Raw genomic sequence first — 14290 nt, 5'->3', positions numbered from 1 at the left:
CTGAGGGTGAAGACAGATGGTCATAGTCTGAACCCAAAGTCAGGAGCATCAGAAGAGATGTGAGTAGCTATGAGGCAAAAGAGGAGGTTCCTTGAATGTTTTAGAGAGGTGGGTTACAAATGCTAAAAATAGGTGAAATAGTAAATAAGGAAGCCATTCCTAAAGGGATGCTATTTACCCACTCCAGTTGTTTCCTAACCTTGTAAAGATTCTGAGCGATGATCTGGTACTATCAACCCCAAATTGGCAGTGGGTCTTCTGCTATTTTTTTTCTACCCTGAAGATGGCAGAGGTCAAACTTGGGATCTCGAAGTTGTGGCAGGCAGCGTGAGGCACTCGAGATGATTACTGGGTTTTGCCGTTTCATGATTCTGGGTAGAAGCAAATTCTAAATAGTATCTGCCAAAATCTGATAAAAGATCCATTTTGAGGCCATTTTAGTAAGTTGATGGACGGCAATACAAATAACAAGGTGAGAGGGCGTTCCAATGAAGGGTTCACTTGATTTTTCTGAGCATGTAGATTTCAGTGGTTCAATGTGGCTGCCCTTAGAAAGCCAGAAAAACAAATGCTTGTGGCTTTTATAGACCAGCAAGCAAGGCAATCTGATGCATTCAGATTATACTCATTTAAGGGCAATATTAAGGCCGATGTTGATGACATTTTGCAAAATAAATACAGTAGGGCTCCACTCATATGGCGGGTTATGTTCCAGACCCCCGAAACCCACCGAAAAGCAGAACTCTTTCAATAAAATGGCGCCTGACACCTGGAAAACGCCGTAAAAGCGGAACAGGCACCATATGAGTGGGGCCTTACTCTAATTTTAGCCGCCGTATTAGCGGAACACTGAAAAGCGGGGCCCTACTGTAGACCTAAAAACTAGCAAAGTGCCCAGCGCTATGACTTTTTACCATATTGGCTTTCTTTAGTCAAAGTGAATGGTTTTTGATCAACTTCAGTGGATGATGCTGCAATCAAGGGCAAAACCGGCCCCACTAGCACCGCCCCTCAAGCTCAAGGGAGGGCAGATTAGTTTCCCCCTTTCAGTAGTGATAAAATAAATCCTTGGCATTCTGTGGGGGAGGGAGATGAGAGGTCTCTTTTATTTACTCACCTCCCCGCCCCACACACCCCTTATAGGGTCCTTGTCACACTGAGTTTCCAGTGCGCACGCATCTCCTACCACAGGATTGGGGATTTTTTTTTTTCAGGCTGAACATTCTTTCTAGGGCCACATGGCGGTGTTGGGCTGAGGCAAAAGTGGGTGGAGCAATGAATGTACAGTAGGCTGGTTTCTACGCACACCCTTCGTTTGCCTGGATGGAGGATAGAGAGAAGCATGATCAGATCTCAGGGACATGCTCCACCCAGGCAAAAATGCCCCTTGACGGTGCCAAGTAGAACTGGTGAGGCATGCGGCTGAGGAGGTAGAGGCAGAGCTTGGAAAAGTTACTTTTTTGAACTACAACTCCTATCAGGCCAATCTAGTGGCCATGCTGGCTGGGGCTGATGGGAGTTGTAGTTTTAAAAAGTAACTTTTCCAAGCTCTGGGTAGAGGCGGTAGCCTGTGGAGAGTCCCAAGGGATGGGGGGGCTGGAGTGCCGCATTTGGCCCCCAGGCTGTTTTCTGTACAGGAAAGGAGGGGACCCTGCACCAGCAGCCCAGTGTGACCAAGAGATCTGCATCGTGTATGCTTCTTCAAAGAGCAGCACTTAGCTGCACAATTATCACTGAGATACTGCTCCCTGGCTTTTGACTGAACGGTCCGCTGCACAGCTCCTAGAGTTGGGCGGTTGTTCTCTTCTTTTAAAATCCAGTCTGCAAATTTGCATGCTGAGGGCTGGCATGTGTTTGTGTTTTGTGGAAAGGCCTTGTCTGACAGCTCCTTTCAGGTTCTCCTCCGATGTCTGAAACTCTCCTCCTTTACCTCGCTTGTCTGTTGCCTGCGTGTCTGGCTCTGTTTCTGTTGCTCTCTCAATACTGGCATTGAGCGCTGCAGCTTTTTTTGTGCATGTCAGCAGCAGCTTGCGTTAGGCCCTGTGCGGAGGCCTGTCTTGTAGAAGTAGCAAAGCAGTGTGCTGTCCCCAAATGCAGGGCTGGGGTGTTAACTGCAGGCCAAGGGCTTCTTCACACATGACGCTTTTCCTACATGGGGTGTAGAAAACGGTCTACAACATCAGTTGCAAAAAAGTTGCAGGAGTGTCTGTTTTGCCATGGTTGCGTGTGTTTATAAGCTGCTGTGTGTGCTCTAGTTTCTAGGCACATGTAGTAGCGGCAAACTAGGTATGTGCATGATTTTGCAGCTGTATATTTGTTTATGCATTATACAAACAAGAACGCTGAATGGGTATGGACATGGGAATGGACATGCATCCAAGTGCAATGGCTTCCACCTGGTTATCCTCCAAAAGGTGGAAGTTGTGCCGCCTGTGTGGAAGACGTTGATCCGAAGCCACCCTTGTATTTAGGAAAAATGTTGAGAAAACCTGTGTATCCAGTACACAGAATAGCTTGGAGATGTTTCGTGGAGAACCTTTTCCAAGGAATCCTTTTAAGCATGTCTGCTGAACTTCTTTCCAAACCGTTGCTTATTTTCCTGTCTTCGCCTTTCACCTTAGTTGTTCAATTGAAGCCTGACAGCCAGCCTACCTGACTGAAGCCAGAGTCCTCTTCATTTGGGGCAAAAGGAGTGTGGCAGGAAGAGGGGGAGGATATAGGGGGAGATATCTTAATGGGTGAATAAGTCCAATGTTTGTCTTTTATTTTCATTTCAGCTTGATTCTGGTGTAATATTTTTCTTCACTGAAGAGGGATCCCATCGAAGAATATGTCTTAAAATAAAAACATGCCCAATCAATGTAACTTTTTTTTTTACATGTATTCCTCAAGGAAGGAAAAAATCAATCTTGTAATCAATCTGAATTTTGTTACCTAGGAGGATTTGAATGAGATGACTTGTAGGCATTATTTCATCTCTCAGTTACCAGCAGCAAAGCTGAATCTCTTTTTTGGAACATTTTGATCAAGCTGTTAAGAGGAATGCCCTCTTGTCCCTGTGGAGTTTAATGGGAATTGGAAAACCCTTCCTCAGTGTGGCCAAAGTGAGGCCAGTTTGAGCAAACAGCAATGCTACCCAGCCTGCTTAGTTAAGATAGTTTTAAAAAGGACTTCTTGGGTCATTCTGACTATTGGTGTTGCCATACTTCATAACTACCTGGTTCAGAACATGAATTTGTATAGCTAATAATGTTTATGGCCATACTATCCTGAACACACCCGATCTCATCTGATCTCAGAAGCTACGCAGGGTCAGGCCTGGTTAGTAAACGATGGGAGACCACCTGGGAATACTGGGTCCTGTAGGCTTAGAGCAGCCTTTCCCAACCAGTGTGCCTCCAGATGTTGTTGGACCACAACTCCCATCAGCCTCAGCCAGCATTGCCAATGGCCAGGAAAGATGGGAATTGTGGTCCAACAACATCTGGAGGCACACCAGTTGGGAAAGGCTGGCTTAGAGGAAGGCAGTGGTAAACCACCTCTGAATACCTCTTACCATGAAAATCCTATGAATATATCCAAAAAGATTCATAGGGTCGCCGTAATTCGTAACTGACTTGAAGGCACATAACAACAACAAACAATGCTTAGAAGTTTTCTGAACCAACTGTTGTTTCCTTGAAGTTCTTCTCTACCTTGGAATGTAAAATGATTTCTGCTAAGCTTCTAAACATAAAGCTGATTCCAACTCATGATGAAGGGGGAGTTTGCCTGACACTAGTTTTGAAGGGCGCTAAATCTTGCAGGAGAGCGAGCGAGCAGATAATTGCAAATGCAGTCAGGAACAATGGCACGAAGCTTCAGAGATAGCAGAGCAGCTGACATTTCAAGAGGGTTTGGTGGTTCTCTGGCCTGCAATGGTATCTTTGTACAGCAACACTTGAAAGGGAACATAGAGACAGAAAATCACCTTTGTTACTAACTGTCTTCTGCTCTCTTGTCCACTTTGCTCCCTAGCTCTTTGCCAGAGGAGAAAAGCAAAACTAGCTCATCCTTTGAGGCCTGTCCCAAAGGAAGTGAGAAGCAGGACACTGAGCAAGCCGAGGTTGACCCTGAACACAAGCGCAGCCGCGCCCGGGAGCGCAGGCGAGAGGGTCGTTCTAAAACATTTGACTGGGCTGAGTTCCGCCCCATCCAGCAAGCCCTGGCGCAGGAGCGAGCCAGCGGGGCAGAGGCTTCCAAAGGCAGTGCCGCGCCTTTCCCCAAGGAGCCTGGTGCCTCCGATGAGGACCCTGGGGAACTTGAGAGAGAACGTGCCCGGCGGAGAGAGGAGAGGCGCAAGCGCTTTGAGAGCCTGGATGCCGCTGATGGAGGAGGCCCAGAAGACTTCTCCAGGATGGAGGTGGACAGGCTCCCGGGGTTGCCCCTCACTTCGGAAACCAAGCCACAGAGTGTTCACGTGGAGATAGAGCAGCGGTGGCACCAGGTAGAGACAACCCCTCTGCGGGAAGAGAAGCAAGTCCCCATCGCCCCTTTGCACCCTGCACACTCAGACGACAGCAGTGAGACACTCCACAAGCAGCACCTCACCACACTCCTGGAGAAGGAGGTAAAGGGAGGGTGGCTGGCTTGCTTATGACTACTGGGGGTTCTAGCGGCACGGCTATAAGCCCTGGATGAAGGAGGAGAGTCATTTTAAAGGGGTGTGTGCACTGTTTCCTTGCTCACTCTTATTTCCCTTCCCCCACCTCCATTTGCATTTTGCCCTCTGTTGGACTTTAAATATGGGACTCCTTGGGTCAGCAGGGACATGTTAGACTGACCTACCTTTGCCCTTGAGCTCTGATGGGCAGGGGTGGGGAACTGGATCTGGCCAGATCCTTCTCTCCCCTATCCCTCAGCCAAATTAGGTATCACCTGACATCAGGTGATGGGGGTACTTTGAAGTCCCCACAATAATCAGGAATTCAAGCCACCACACTGGGCTTGCAAAGAGCCTTGCGCTGTGCTTTGGAGCGCCTGCTGTCAGCTGATCAAAAGCTGATCGGCAGTCAGCTCCAAAGCGCTTCAAGCAGGGTTCTTTGCGAGGAGCAAGGAGGTTGCAAAGAGTCCTGCTTGGTTCTTTGCAAGTTCCTTCAGGGATCAGCAGACTGCATGCAGCCAGTCCCATGGAGTTTAAGTCAGTGGCTGTCAGCTGATAGGCACTGACGTCACTCTCTGCTTTCTGCTGGGGTTGGCAGTGACAGCAGGTCTCCTTTGCCAGGGCACAGTCAGGCTCCTGATCGTGCATTTTCCCACACCCACCGGCCCCATGCCTGACATCATATATGATGTCAGGCATGGGACAGGCGGATGTGGTTTTAGGAAAACAACCTTGCAGGCCAAACGGGAGCTTGCACCAGGCCAAATTGTTTTTGCAGTTGCTGATTTTGTGCCGTTTTATTCTCATTCTGCTTCGAGCATCATCTTTTGTGGAAAGGCAGCATACAAATAAAGTGATGATGATGAAATGAGGCTTGCTGGCCAGAGGTTCCCCTCTCCTGTGACGGGACTGTGATTACTGTTCCTCCTTGGTTATTGGCAATCCTCTGCACTGTTGTATATCCTATGAGGGATATAAAAAACCATTTTTTTCTGGGGAGAGAAATACACAAGCATAGTAACCTTGTGGCTTTATTTACTTACGGCAGTTCAGCTCACTTTGGTACTTTTGTGTCTTCCCCAAGTGAACTACATTTGGTTTATCTGACCTCTTCTACTCCTTTTATAGCATCTACAATTAGTTTCAGTGAGACGAGGAGGGAAGCTCTGTGTCTTTGGGAAGAAACTGAAGCCAAAAGTGCTGGATTAGTTCTGCCTCACAGCTTTGCCTTTGTATAGAGGAGATGACGTTCCTATTTGTAGGTTGCAGGAGAAATTCTTCCAGTTCGCACCCCCAGTTTGTGTTGGGCAGCAGGTCACCTAGCCAGCTTGGAGCTGCGGGTGTATTTGAATGATGTGCTGTCTCCCTGACCATCCTTGTTTCTGCCTTCCGTGTTTTGGTTGCAGCTGGAGCAGAGCCAGAAGGCAGCCTCGGAACTACTGGAGCAGAACCGCGTCCTGCAGGACCAGCTGAAAGTAGCCTTGGGCCGTGAGCAGAGTGCCCGGGAAGGCTACGTCCTGCAGGTAGGAGAGTAAAGCCAAGGTCTCGGTCTGTAGGGGTAGCAGCTCAAGTTTAATCTTTGGGGCTTCAGTCCAGAGTGCTTGTGAATATACCTGGGTCGGAGACTGAATCTGCAAAAGCTCCAGTTGCCCACATTTTTTGGAGTGGGAAGAAGCTTTTTATATTACCCTCTTTCTGAAAGTACAGCTACAGGACCAGCCCTCCTTTTAGCACTGCATTAGCAGCCTCCAGTTGCCCAAAATATCATTCCAGTTTTGAAATCAGTAGTTAAAATCAGTGCAGTTTTGAAAGGTTCTATCTGCCATCTTGATTCAAAATGGCGCCCAGTTCTATCCAAACACAGATGAAAGCCTGCTGCTTGATCTCAGGAACCATCACACAAAATTTGGTTACGCCATCCAAAGAGGTGGCCAAATGCATAGCGAACAGACATACAACTTTCAAAAAATATAGTAGATGAGTATGTGAGAGGTCGGATACCTTGCCCGTAACCAGATTCCTTGCCCTGGGCTGGTGAGGAAATATTATTGAGGCAAACAAGGGAAGAGTTAGCTGAAACTGTGTTGGTATCATTGCAGTCCCACCTGCTCAATAGCTCAAATGAGCCGTGCTTGACTAGGGTGGTGCCAAACGGATGAGGAAAAAGGAGAAGGGAAGCAGCCCTGGGATATGTGTGCGGAAATTGATTTATTTTTTTGAAGCTGACTCAGTGTGCTTCAAGTGTGTTGCTTTTTATCAAAAGTACTTATAAAATACAAATATTAGGATTGCAACCTTGAAGATAAATTGAGTAATCAAGAAAAACACGTTTTAATAGACTAAAAAGGCATCCTCAAATTAATCAAGCAATACATACTTTCAAAGATGTTAATTATTGTTAATTACAAGGATTTATAAAAACTCCCAGAGGCAGGCATCTTTTGGGGAGAGATATTTTCCCCTTATCCTCTCACAGGAGGGAACACCTTTTCTATGATGGCACCTGTTGCAAGATAGATGTTTATATATCCAAAAACAGGAAACTTGTTTTTCTCTCCAAGGATTGCTTTAGTTGCATGAGGATTTAATTGATCAATTAAAATTCCTTTGATTACTCAACAAAGATTTCTTTAATCAGATGGCAGCCCCCAAAGTACTCCCATTTGACCTTATCAAATTTACGATATAAATAATGCATTGTGTTTGTAAAATCAGCATTCTCCATCTTAATCCGTACATGTATATTATTTTGTACTGCCCTTGATAAAGAGCAATATCATTAGGAGAGCGTCAAAACATAAAGGTTTTGCTGCTGCACCTGTGGATGCTCCTTCTCCAATTTCCCCCATGAATCAGTGCAGCTTTGGTGAGACCTGCCTGTGGGGATGAGATTGAACTACCTGGCCATACTGTCTCTCCAGCTTGGTGATGGGAGACACCTTGCATTTTCTGTTGCTAAGCTCTTTGTGGTACACTTTTCTGCAACTTCTGCTCTGGCAGCAACCCTGCAACTCAACTCACAGGTGAGATTCCTTTAAACAGAGAAAAACAGTCTCTATCCCCTGGGGAACAGTAGGACAGAAGATACCCTTCCTGATCCTCTGGAGAGGAGTTTCCCAGGGTTCAGGGAAGAAGGTCCATCCACCCTTCTCTGTTAAGCATACAGTTCTGCAGGAGGAGCTGGCAATGTTGCAGAGGCAGGAACTTCCCTTCTTATGCCGCTTTCAAATTTCTAAGGGCTTTCTGGCAAAGCTGGCCATCCAGCCAAGACTCCCGGGTCTCCTGATGGAGAGAGATTATCTTTTTGGACAGAATCTCTTGCATACTGGCCAATGAGAGCAGGTCAATTGGTCTGCCCATTTGCAGGTTGCCTGTTGTACTCTCAGTCTGGCAACGTCTGGTTTTCCTGCTCTTGGCCAGGTTTGCACCTTCTACTCCAATCCGGGAGGAAGCTGAGTGGGCTCAGGGATGTAGTTGTGGTGTGGGGTGCGCCCCCCCTTTGCCCAGGGAACACTGGCAAGTGACGAAGACCTCTGTGCAGACTATCTGACTCAGAATAATGGTACTAATCCCACTCATTTGTGCCAAATTGCCTAATAGTTTCTTGCCATTTTAACCTTGCCCAATTTGGAATGTGTGGGTTGAGCATAGTACCGTTGCTTGTACAACTAAGAGGCCAGCAGCTTAATCCTGTGCAACTCTGCTCAGAAGTAAGTCCTGTTAAGTTCAGTGGGACTTACTCCTGGGTAAGTGTGCCTAAGATTGCACTTAGATCTTAGAAATACACAGTGAAAAAGCTAGCAAAAGTTACCTGACTGATAAACTAAACATGTTGGTTGTCTGTCCTTCTCTCTCTCTCTCTAAAAAGAAATCAAAAAGTCGCTTCATTGTTGCTTTCCCTGTGGGAAGCCACTTACGAAAAGCGGATAGTTGCAGCTCCTTAGGAACGTTTTTTGTCAGACTTCTCTGAAAAATAGCACAGCTTGGTTGAGCTCTTAATCCTTTGCCTTCCTACCATCCCCAGTTCATAATGTTTATGCCACAGATTTTTCTACCGAACAAGATGGTGCATATTTTCAGGACTTGATCGCATGCATGTTGAACTGGAGCCCCTTTTTGATCTCTTGCAATGTAAGCTTTCCTGCGTCTCTCCTGCCTTGTGCTTGATGGCAAGTGGCGTTTCTCAAGCCCATTCGATGCTAACAGTGGAGCATGACTCTTTTCCTTCTTTTTCCAAGACACCAGTTACATCTTCTGGCTCCTTTTGGGGGTTAGGGTGGAGAGGGCACTCTACTAATCTCTCTTGGGTGTGGATAATATTGCATGGGGTATTTTTTATTTATTTTTGCGTGGAAGCATGTAATCTGACTTAATGTACTGAGTGTCACATCTGTGGGCTGTCCCTACCAGCAATCATGGTACAGCAAGGCAGGGCAAATTTTTAGGCTTAACGCTGTGCTCCTCTTGCCTCTCTCTCTATCTGTATATCCATCAAGCCACATGATTTCTGTCCAACTTTTGCATGATTCTCTGTGTTGGCCTTTCTTCTTCTTCTGTGCATGCCACATGGCTTTGATTTGAATCTCTCCAAGGATTCCTTGTTGTTTTTTATGTTCTCATCATTCTCCTTTCCTCGCTGCATGTCTTGATTTAAAAAAAAAAAACACAGGCAGCAGATAGAGCTAGGAAACACACACACACACACACACACCTTGATCAGGAAGTTATAAAAAGTTTCAAAGTTGTGCCAGGACTGAGGTCACCATCCCAGCTGCCACCTCATAGGGCGAGGAGACAGCCATTGTGCCTTCTTGGTGGCCTGTGTTCCTCTAGGTCTTTCTCGTCTGAAGCTCTGCATCTCTAGCTTAGCACAGTCATGCTCGAACTGCACACACAATCCACCAGCTGCCCTCCTTACTTAGACTCACAGGTCAACCTATCCCAAAAGTCAGGGTAGGTAACACAAATGAAAATAAAATCCCAGCAAAACAAGATTGAAATTGACATGCAGTTGTGCCCCCTTTTTCCAAGCTTAGCCCTAAGTCACAAAGTCTAGCCCCCAACAGGTTTGTCTTTTCTCTTAGTTCTTTTTTTTTTTATCGCCCCTCTTCCTCACAATTTTCACTCCTTTCCAAATCTTTCTTCTACTTGTCCTAAATCATTCTTTTCCTGTGGTGTTCTCTTTTCCATCATTTTTTGTTGTTTTGTTTTTATTTAATTTGTTAGCCTTAGGCTCTTTTGCATTAAAGCTGTTTTGGTGTTTTATCATCCGTGTTGTCTGTCAGACTGGAAGAAGGCGTCCCCTGTTTTCCTGAACAAAAGGGATTAAATCAAAACAAGGCAAACAAAACTGACACCATCCAAAATCTGGAGCAGATGGGTAGTGATCAAACCCGTTCCAGGAGTTGTACTATGGCCCAACATGACCAGAGGTGTGACACTCAGATCTGGGAACCAAGAGTGCTACTAATCTCCTATTTAATCAATTTTTTTTAAAGACTGAGGTGGCCACATCCCCATCGGGGGCCTGGCAGAGGCTCCATAAAGTCAACCGAGACCTCCAAAGTGAGCTGGAAGCCCAGTGTCAGCGCCAGGAGCTGATCAACCAGCAGATCCAGTCCCTTAAGCGCAGCTATGGAGAGGCAAAGGACGTCATCCGGCACCACGAGGCGGAGATCCAAAGCCTGCAAGCCAGACTGAGCAATGCTGCCGCAGAGCTCTCCATCAAAGAGCAGACTCTGGCGAAGCTGAAGAGTGACTTGAAGGCTGAGAAGAAGAAAGCTCAGGAGCAGGTGGGTGAGTGGCAGCACAGCGGAGCCGCCCTGAGCTCCCAGCTGAAAGCCAGCGAGCAGAAGCTGAAGAGCGCCGAAGCGCTCCTGTTGGAAAAGACCCAAGAGCTGCGGGATCTGGAGACGCAGCAGGCTTTGCAGCGGGACTGCCAGAAAGAAGTGCGGCGGCTGCAGGATCGGATTGCTGACCTGAGCGAGCAGCTGAGTGCCAGTGAGCAATCTCAGGTGTTGATGGAAGAGAAGCTCCAGAGGAATTACGAGGCCTTACTAGAGAGCTGTGAGAGGGAGAAGCAGGTTTTGATCCAGAGCCTGAAAGAAGCCGAGGATAAAGCTAGCGAGTGTGAGGATCAGCTTCAGAATCATGAGCAGCAGATAGAAGTCCTGCAGAAAGAGAAACTGACTGCCACATTCGAAAGCGGGGAAATTGTCCATCAGCTGGAAGAGCAGCTAGAAATGAAGGAAGCCAGCATCCGGAAGCTCACTGAGCACATAAAGAGCCTTGAGGAAGAAAGGGATCGGATTAAGTGCCGGTTCCAGGAGCTGATGAACCAAGTTGCAGAGTCGGATAATGAGGTTGGCAAGTTGCAAGCCAAGCTGCAACTGGAAGAGAGCAACTACCACACTCTAGAGTGCTCCTACAAGGTGGTGTCAGGGCAGTTCCAGAACTTGCAGGCGGTCCTGAAAGAAAAGGAAGAGGAGTTAAGGGTGGTGAGGGAAGCCCACTTGAGAGTTGTTGAGAAGAAGGACCAGGAGTTTGGCCAGCCTTTTGTAAAAATGGCTACTGCAAGTAGCAATCTAGAGAAAATGAAAGGAAATCAGCAAACCAAAGGAGATGTGTTAGAAACATCAGCTGATGAGAGTTTAGCACTATGTGTTGTGACAGACATAGCTGATGCTGGTCAAGTTGTGGAGCCAGCACAACATGCAGAGATTCAAGGAAGACTTCCAGTCATAAATTGCATGCTCACTGATGATCAGAGCCTCAATACCAGCCACGGGCAGATAGACAAACATTCAGCAATGAACATAGAAGAGTGTAAGTCTACAGCAAAGCCTGTAGACCTTCAAGAGAGGGAGATCTGTCAGAAGGACTCTGCAAAAACTGATACAGAAATCCCAGGAGCCAAAAGGCAAAGGATACGTTTCGCCAACATTCAGTGCCAGAAATATATTCACCCCGATGGGTCAGACAAGACTTGGACCAGCAGCACTTCATCAGACACGAGCCAAGACAGGTCATTTTCTGAGGACAGCATGTCATTGGAACCAGCTCCAAGTTACCCAGCCTCAGGGGATTCTGAGACTTACCTGACTATCATCCACGCCCTGGAAACCAAACTTTACATCACAGAAGAAAAGCTCAAAGATGTAACCATGAAACTTGAAAGCCAACATGGTCATAATCAAGATACTCTCATCACACTTCATCACCAGTGGGCCAGCACAGAAGCACAGCTTAGGGAACAACTTCAGGATAGCTTGACTCAAGTCAGCATGCTGGTTTCGCAGTTGGAAAACGAGAAGCAAGAAAAAATCAAGCTGATTGAGAATCATATCCATAAGCTGGGAGGGTTCCATGGGAGAAACAAACAAGCCTTGATGTGCTTAAAGCAATGCAGAGAACAGCTAAGAACTTTGCCCAGATCTGACAAGGGAAAAGAGAGAGAGATGTTTCTGGGTGCCCTATCCGGCATAGAAACTACTTTATCTGATGCGGTCCTTGTGTTAGAACAGACGCTTTCATTGCCTGACCACCATCCAAAAGAATGGTCTACAACCCAAGCTTTGCATCCGGAAATCAGCTGCCTGGGGGAGGAGAAAGCGTTTCTCCAGCAGCAGCAGCAAATGGACTTTTCTGAACAAGACCAGTTGAGGTTGCTTTCCAGGAGGGTGGCCTTTGAAGCCTGCTTGATCAACCAGATAGCAGAGTCTCTGAGAGATGCAACTTCCAAGATTTCTTTAGCCTTTAGAGAGATTCACGGTACAGTGGATGCAGTCTTGTTAGAGCCTTCAAATATTTCACATACCGCAGTGGCCTTGGCTGACATCTTATCTAAACAGCTGGTGTTGGAAGATGAGTTTTGGAGCCATGTAGAGGAATTAAGGAAGCATTTGAGTGCCAAGGAAGAAGATGGTAAGAGGAAGGAGGAGAGCCAGAGTTTAACTGTCCCACAATGTCTCATTCATTCAGTGGCAGATAATACACTGATTAAATCAGAGCTGAGTTTTGTTGCACAGAAAATGAGAGAGTCCTTTCATCAGAGATTAAAGGCCATTGAAGAAGACCTCCACAACACCAGAACAGCCCTTCAGCAACATAAGTGCATGTTGGAGGAAATCATTAAAGCATACAGGACTCCTGAATTTGATGGGGTTATGCATCAGATTTCCAAAGCCCTTGAAATCCAAGAGGGAAGTTCAGAAAATGTTCAGTCAGCTTGGGATGTGACCCTTCATGACTGCATGCCAGAAGCCCACACTTTGCAGGATCTTAGCAGTCAAGCTCTGGCTGCTGTTCAGGATGAACTTGCTGAGCAGCTCAAAGACAGAGCAAATGTCCTGAAAGAAATATCCATTGCTCTCCTGTCTCTGTGCCCTGAAGATGCCCTGAAAGATTGCCACAAGCTCCTAAAGATTTCTTGCAGTCCTCCCTACGATACGTGTATGGGGGATCTTGAACGTTACTCCTCTCTACTAGTTCAAGATGCAATTATCCAGGCCCAGGTATGTTATGGGGCTTACAGAGCAAGGTTGGAGTATGCAAAGCAGGCAAGGCTATACAAAGAGTCCCTGCACAATGTAGATGCTCTGTGTCAGGAACGCATAAGGGCAGTTGCTGCCCTCAGAGAGGAGTATGAAGAACTGCTGCGAAAACAGCAGAGCAGATATGCTGAGATGATTGCTGTGCTCGAAAGAGAGAATGCAGACCTCAGAGCCAAAGTCGAGCAGTTTGATAATCAGCGGAAACTCCTGGAAGAGGAGGAACATAAGCAGAGCAAAAAAATGCTGGAGCTTCAGGGCACATACGAAGAGGAGATCCGGAATGTGGTTGAGCAGTTAAACAAGACTGAAGACATTCTGAACGCAGAACGAACTGAAGGGCTTCACCGACTAGATGCCCTTGTGCGAGACAAGCAGAACTTAGAAAGGTACCACCTTGAGCAAATTCAGACCCTGGAGGACAAGTTCCAAGTCCAGATGAAAGAACTGCAGGCCCTCCACAATGAGGAACTGCAGACCTTACAGGAGCACTACAAGCAGGACCTGCAGCGCTTGCAAGAATCTTTGGATGAGTACCGGAAGCCGCACCCAGAAGCGCTGCCCATTGTAGCATCAGGCGCAGGAGAAGCATGGGCTGTAGATCAGCTGGACAGCGGGATGCAGGCTTCGGAGAGCGAGCTGAACGCCGTGCATGGTCTGAGAGAGCGCATTCAAGAGCTGGAAGCCCAAATGAACATCATGAGAGATGAGCTGGAGAACAAGCACCTTGAGGGGAATGCGTCTACTCTGAGGGAGAAATACCAGAAAGATTTTGAGAATCTTAAGGTTAATTTTGCTATGGCATGTGTGTAAACCCCCCTCAGGGCAATGCAGCAGTCACTTTTTATTTAAGGACTTCTAGAACTAGATGGCCTGACGATAGGGCCAAAAGAGAAGTGGGAAAACTTTCTGAATTAATTTTGGATTTTTCTGGGTCACGGTGTGATGCTATGCATTTTAAATCAAATGCTTACAGTCTATGAGACTGCCCTTAAAAACTAAATTGAAACTTTGCATTCCAAAACAGGAATGAATTGGCCATCCTTTTTGAGCCCAACATACATGCCAGCTTTGACAAATGTGTGTGACCTTCGCAAGA

The 14290-nt window shown here is 46.8% G+C and overlaps 1 protein-coding gene and 1 pseudogene across 7 annotated transcripts in view; both read left to right on the top strand.

Annotated features, from left to right (window-relative positions):
* The window catches only part of MPRIP (myosin phosphatase Rho interacting protein), a 173886-nt gene that overhangs the window by 141094 nt on the left and 18502 nt on the right, over positions 1-14290 (top strand). For 5 of the 7 annotated variants that reach the window (XM_061599702.1, XM_061599706.1, XM_061599703.1 and 2 more), the window contains 3 exons: positions 4018-4609; positions 6049-6165; positions 10141-13977. In XM_061599702.1, coding sequence (XP_061455686.1) covers positions 4018-4609; positions 6049-6165; positions 10141-13977 — 4546 coding nt within the window. The remainder of the gene's footprint in view (positions 1-4017; positions 4610-6048; positions 6166-10140; positions 13978-14290) is intronic. The other 2 variants (XM_061599708.1, XM_061599709.1) reach the window with 1 other exon arrangement.
* On the top strand, positions 3252-3369 carry LOC133372189 (5S ribosomal RNA; annotated as a pseudogene).

This window comes from Rhineura floridana, chromosome 17, assembly GCF_030035675.1.
Source record: "Rhineura floridana isolate rRhiFlo1 chromosome 17, rRhiFlo1.hap2, whole genome shotgun sequence".
NCBI classification, from domain to species: Eukaryota; Metazoa; Chordata; class Lepidosauria; order Squamata; family Rhineuridae; genus Rhineura; species Rhineura floridana.
Note: the sequence above shows the minus strand (reverse complement) of the source record. Positions and strands in the feature narration are given on the sequence as shown.